The sequence below is a fragment of the Halichoerus grypus genome, chromosome 3 (assembly GCF_964656455.1).
Source record: "Halichoerus grypus chromosome 3, mHalGry1.hap1.1, whole genome shotgun sequence".
Lineage (NCBI taxonomy): Eukaryota > Metazoa > Chordata > Mammalia > Carnivora > Phocidae > Halichoerus > Halichoerus grypus.
Window position 1 is genome coordinate 201,274,652 of NC_135714.1, and position 5,864 is coordinate 201,280,515.

At 46.9% G+C, this 5,864-nt stretch overlaps 1 protein-coding gene across 1 annotated transcript; it reads right to left on the reverse strand.

Annotated features, from left to right (window-relative positions):
* Window positions 1-1,386: 1,386 nt before the first annotated feature.
* On the reverse strand, window positions 1,387-5,656 carry DEFB108B (defensin beta 108B). The gene is made up of 2 exons (XM_036099807.2): window positions 5,569-5,656; window positions 1,387-1,554 (listed from the first exon to the last, which is right to left on the reverse strand). The coding sequence occupies exons 1-2, from the start codon at window positions 5,654-5,656 to the stop codon at window positions 1,394-1,396; spliced, it is 249 nt and encodes an 82-aa protein (XP_035955700.1). The 3' UTR covers window positions 1,387-1,393.
* Between the last annotated feature and the right edge of the window lie 208 nt (window positions 5,657-5,864).

A 5,864-nucleotide genomic window follows, 5' to 3' on the forward strand; every position in this document is an offset into this window, starting at 1 on the left:
GATGAGAACTTTTAAGATTTACTCAAATATACAGTATTATTAACTATAGTCATGGTGCCGTACATTACATCCTGAGCGCTTATTTATTTCATAACTGGAAGTTTGTACCTTTTGACCCCCTTCACCCGTTTCAGCATGCATCCCCGACCCTTGCCTCTGGCAACTGCCAATCTTTCTCTATATCAATGAGTTCAGGTGTTTTTTTTTTTTTTCTTTTTTTCTTTGGGTTTCATATATCAGTGAAATCAGACGGTATTTATCTTGTTCCTTCTGACTTATTTCATTTACTGTAATGCCATCAAGATCCATCCATATTGTCATAAATGGCAGAATTCCCTTACTTTTGTGACTGAGTGATATTCGTGTGTGTGTGTATACATATATCACATTTTCTTCATCCATCCATCCCTGGAACCTGTGAATATGTCACCTCACATGGCAAAGGAGATTGAGGTGGAAGGTGAGGTTGAGGATGCTAATCAGCTGATCTTAAAATAGGGACAGTACCTTGAATTATCCAGCTGGGCCCAATGTAATGACAAGGCTCCTAAAAAAAAATGGAAAAGGGAGGCAGAAGGTAGGTTTTGAGTGTTAGGATGTGCGAAGGACCAAGCCTGTTGCTGCTTTACAGATGGGTGAAGCACAGTTACCCAAGCTGCCCAGGCGCTGCCCACCACAGCCGTCCTAGCCATGGGGAGAGGGAACCATAGAGCTTCCAGAAGGGAATTCAGCCCTGCGGACACCTTGATTTTAACCCATTGAGATCCATGTCATTGGCTCTTTGGCTAAACTCTGACCTACAGAATTGTCAGATAATGAATTGTAAGCCACTAAATCTGTGGTAATTTGGTAGGGCAGGCCTAGGAAGCAATGCAGTTCTTTACAGGATGGAAAGAGAAGCCGAATGACTGCGCCCAGTGAAAGGTGGGAATTTGAGAAATTCCATGGATCTCAGCCAGGAATACAAGGACAGGCTGGAGTGCTACCTTGGGAAAGAATGTAGAAGGATTGTCTTGTATCTGGGTGGGTGTTGCTCTGTCCATGATTCGGATTTCTGGTGAAGTCTGACTGATGTGGGTAAATCTGATTGTGCAAGTTTCCTGTATGTTGCCCCTTTGTCAGGGAGGGAGACCCCACAAGTCTGCATGGTATGAGGTAGCACATTTTCCCAGAGGAAGGGGGAGCAGCATCCTCAGATGAAGGGTTGGGAAGCTCATCCAGACCCGATAGAAAGATGGGAACCAAACAGGTCTTGTGTTTGCTAGTTTTGCTTTATTATTTATTCAGGACCCAATAAGCATCCCTGTGAGAAGACAGAAAAAGAGACCAAGTGAGAGTGTACAAAATAGAGAATAAAACATCCACAGAAACACAAAGCTTCAAAAAGACTTCATCATTCCTTGGGTGTAGTAGGCTCGATGACGGGCTCATTCCCCATGGGCAGGCAGCAGGATTGACCATTTAAACATATCCCAGCCTGGCGTTCTGACTCAAGGCAAAATTCCTGGCAGTCGCCATTTGGACGCTCACAGACCTCCTTGAATCTGCCCCTGGCTGCATAGAAAAGAGGGTTATTATAACTATTTATGTCTCCCTGAATTTTTATTGGATTACTTGGTACGAGGAGCGTTTGGAAACAATCTTGGGCGAATTGTTGTTGTTGTTGTTGTTGCTATTTAATTTCTTAAACCAGTGCTTAAAAAATCTGCTTTCACTCAAAGTTTGGATCTTGGGCATTCTTGGAAATCAGGCAATATCGGGTGCATCTGAGCACCGAAAGCCTAGACCTGGATGACCCTGCCTCTGCGGAAGGTCTATGGGGCGTCTGCTGAGGCCAGTTTTCCTCCTCCTTATCTCCTATCTCGCTGATGGCAGGGATTAGCTTATGTAGTATCTTGTGCTGCTGATTTTCCTAAAGCAGAAGAAACTTGTTAGAGAAATCTCTGTGTTGGTGTGTATCTTTCAAAAGTGCAACTAAAAGAGAGATCTAAAAAGAGAAGACACTTCAGGGAGATTGTTAGTGAGGCTGTTTTCCCTGGGGAAGGGAACAACATCCCCACATATCTCATACGTAGATAGAGTCCCTGTCCTGTCAGCCCTTGTCTCTCTGAAACCGGCCTCGGAGTTTGCAAGCCTGCAACTGAACAAATACAGTTGTTACAAACATTGGGTAAGTGTTTGACCTGTGTTCTCTTACTGTTGTGGGGTGAGCCACACACGTTGAGGTGCTCAGGTTCAAAAGGGGGGCACTTTTGAGTCATCTCCATATGTAACAAAGTGCACCTTTCCCATGACAACTTCTTAAGCTCTTTGCTGATATTAAGAGAGGTACCCACACGGGCACTTCTAGGCGTTTGTCTTCTGAAAAACAAAGGCCAGTCCTTGGAGAGCTTCAGATCGGTAAAGGGCCTTTATATACATTCAGTAAATGCCTATCAAATGAATCGAACTGAAGTTCAAATGCATTCAGTTGAATTTAACTCTTCAGTATTCACAAGGCAGTTAGTTAATGGATGTGAAGATCAACCTCAGATTTTTACTGAAAATGTGAACTGAGAAGTAATTTTAAGGGTATTTTTTTTTCCTGGGGGTTTTTAAAGATTTTATTTATTTATTTATTTAGAGATCATGTGTGAGTGTGCATGTGAGTGGCGGGAGGGGCAGGGGTAGAGGGAGAGAGAAAATCTCTAGTAGACTCTGTGCTGAGCCCGGAACCCAACATGGGGCTCGATCCCATGATCCTGGGATCATGACACGAGCTGAAATCAAGAGTCAGACGCTTAACCGACTCAGCCACCCAGGTACCCAGTTTTCTGTTTTACATCGATGATCATACTAAGGCTGAGCACTATGTAGAAACGAGCTGCAATCTGACTAATCAGTCTGGAATACCCCGTTATTCCTGGACTTCTTCCATTCTCTGATGGTGTGGTTTCCTGTTCGACCTCACTTTTTGAGGAGGTGTTCTTTGGGCACAGGAATCACAGCCTATTTCCCCCCCTCCCCCCCGTCCATACCAGAACCTGGCTGAAGGCTTGACATATAACAGGTATTCGGTCAGTGACTGGGAAGTCATTAATCAGAGCTCCTGCCCATCCTGGAACCCACTCCCTACGCAGATGTGTCCTGAAGCTCCTCATCCCAGCACGGGTATCAGAAATGTTTCTGCCTCTGCTTTTCTAACCATCACACTACTTTCCCTTATTTGGGTTCAGTGACAGTGGAAACAAAACAAAACAAAAATGAATTCGTTTTCAACGTTTGGAAGACTTGTTTAAAAGTTTTAAGACTTGGTGAAAAGCATTCATTTCCTAGAGATAGGGACTTTCTTCCATCCACCCCATACAGTTAGTGAGGGTGACCGCTTAGTATGTACTTATCAGACGGTCTTTAGCAAAGCCACGTGGACACTTACCTTTTAAGCTGAAGTCACCAGCTTTGTGTGCTCCTGAGTTAATGTCATTGGATATGGCATCACCTTTCACCCTCTCTAGAGTCAGAGAAAGGAAGCAGCACAGTGGACCCCTAGCGGGGGAGGTGAGGACCACGCCCTGAGGGACAGGGAGCTCATTCCTTCAGTGTGGGGGGAAGGACTCGCTTTTCAGGGTCTTGATCTTTCCTCTCTAAAACATGAGAAATAGACTCGATCATCAGACCTTTTTGAATCTTATCAATGACAGTGAGTGATTTTATGGTATCTGTACCTATCACAGCTTCGGTGCTCATTGTAACAAGGATAACTGTTCTTTTGTTTTGCTTAAAAAAGATACTTTCGTGTTTGTTTAAAAAAAATACTTATGCTTCCCTTTAAACAAGAGAAAGCATTTTCAAGTTAATTCCTAATGCGCTCCGTGAGGCTCTTACATATTAACTCTTCACAGAGGGATGGGGTAGCTTAGTCCCAGCCCCAGGGGCATAGTTCCAGCCTGTTGTTCAGCCCCAAACTCTTGTGAGTGTGGGTTCGTGGATATGCTTCCCACACATACACACACGCACAATATTCCTAAAGGAAAGATTCAGATGAAAGCCTTGGACAGACAGCCTCAAACACTCTCAGTACTGAACTGCTTCCATGATTTTCCCTCCAAAGCTCCTCCGGTCAGACCTTCCAAGGCTTAGGGCCTGAAGCTTCAAGCCTTGTGTTGCTTTGGGCTTTAGTCCTTCTTTTGGTGATGTCTTTTCCTCATTTAGGAAATCTCTCCATCTGTGCCAGGGCTGTCTTTTGGGACTTGGTGACTCTCCCCTGGGCAATACAGCAACCCAACTTCTTGGGAGTCCGGGGCCATCATAGCCTCCTTTGTACGCCTGCTTCCTAGAAGGGGCGTCCCCTACTGTGCGTGCCTGACAAGTATCTGATCGCCAAACTGGTTTCTCACCCCCAGACTCTCCACACCAGAAACTCCCCCCCCGCCCCACTTCCTCCAGATTAGCTCCCCTGAAACCAAGTTGCAACCACCTTAGAAGCTGCACCCTCCGCACAAACCTGACGGACGACCTACCCGATTAGCAGTAAGCAATCCTTTAAGACCCAGCTAGAAAAGTTGGGATTCACCAAGAACAGGCATGCCTCCCATTATATTTTCTGGTGGAAATTGTGGGGAGCATCCTTTTGCAAACAACATAAAGCACAGCCATCAACAGTTCCTTCAACTATAGGAGGACGGTCCCACCTCCATACATCTATGCCTGTTTTCCTGTCCCTTCCTCATCCATGAGGTCCTGAATTCTCAGGAACAGAGAGAAGAAGACATTCCACTTGATGTAGAGCAGGAGGTTGCTTCTTCCTCCTTGGATCTACATGTCTCGAGTTCTAGGAAATTGAATGATGCTGGGTGTCTTGTCCCTTCCTTGGGTGAAAGTGAGGAGCGCCCCACAATTACACATCTGTACCGGCCGCCTTATACCGGTCTGGCCCACGTTTGCAGGCTGAATGAAGGAGGACACGTCCACTGCCGTGTTATTTCCAATGCCCGTGTTCAAGTTCTACTGTAGAAGACTAGATGTTGAAAAGGAGGAAGAGAAACCAGGTGTTGGGATGGAGCCTCAAGAGACAGAGTCAAGTGCAGGAGACCAACAGGACGAAGGAGTAAAGGGTTGGCTACGTCTTAGACTGGAGAAAGCCTTTCAAGGAGGTGCCTTTGCCCGTCCCTCTGCCGGGGCCCCCACAGCCTTGGCGTGGCTCTTAGGGTTACTAATTTTTGCTGCAAGTAAGTAGAGGACTTTGGAAACTAAGATTTACTAGAAGAATGCCCCCCCCCTCCTTCTTTTTTTTGGTTATCTAGATCTAGAAACCGCAGGGAAACTTGCCTGATTAAATCCACCCTCAGGGATGGAGCAAAGAGGGTTTCGAGCACTTGAAACACCCCTGGCTTCGCTTCATCTAACTGAGAGCTGCTGGGGGGACCAGGAGCCAGCTAGCTGCGGGTGGCAGCCCCCAGCGCCTCCAGACTTCCTCGGAGCCCCCTGCTCCGGGCGCAGGTCGCGGTGACTTTGCTCCTAATACTGGCGGCCTGTACGGCCTCAGGCACTGGACTCTTAGCAAGGCTTCAGCAAAGTGTCTTTCGTTACCTGGTAGAGCTTGGCTCATAAAGAAGAGAAGGGTAACGAGGAGGGCCACAGGCCTCCTGGCTGCTGGGAGGAGAAAGCCTGGCTTCATTTCCAACAGGCAGAGGACACTTCCGTCTGTGGCTGTCCGGGGCTGAGGCAGAACGTCTGTCTGGGTGACAGGCGCCCTTCCACACCTCATGAGCGACACTCGTGGACAGCGGGGTGCTGTGCACACACAGTGGCCTTCGTGACAAAACTGAGAATCCTTGTTCTGTCGGACCCTCAGTTCATGAGGAGGAGGTGGGTGCCCAGTGTTG

What these genes read in the sequence shown, in the direction of transcription:
- DEFB108B (XM_036099807.2), bottom strand. Translation starts at nt 5,656, where the DNA reads ATGAAGCCAGGCTTTCTCCTCCCAGCAGCCAGGAGGCCTGTGGCCCTC. An exon ending in TATGAGCCAAGCTCTACCAG is followed by an intron (nt 1,555 to 5,568) that starts GTAACGAAAGAC and finishes TTTTCTATGCAG; the next exon opens with CCAGGGGCAGATTCAAGGAG.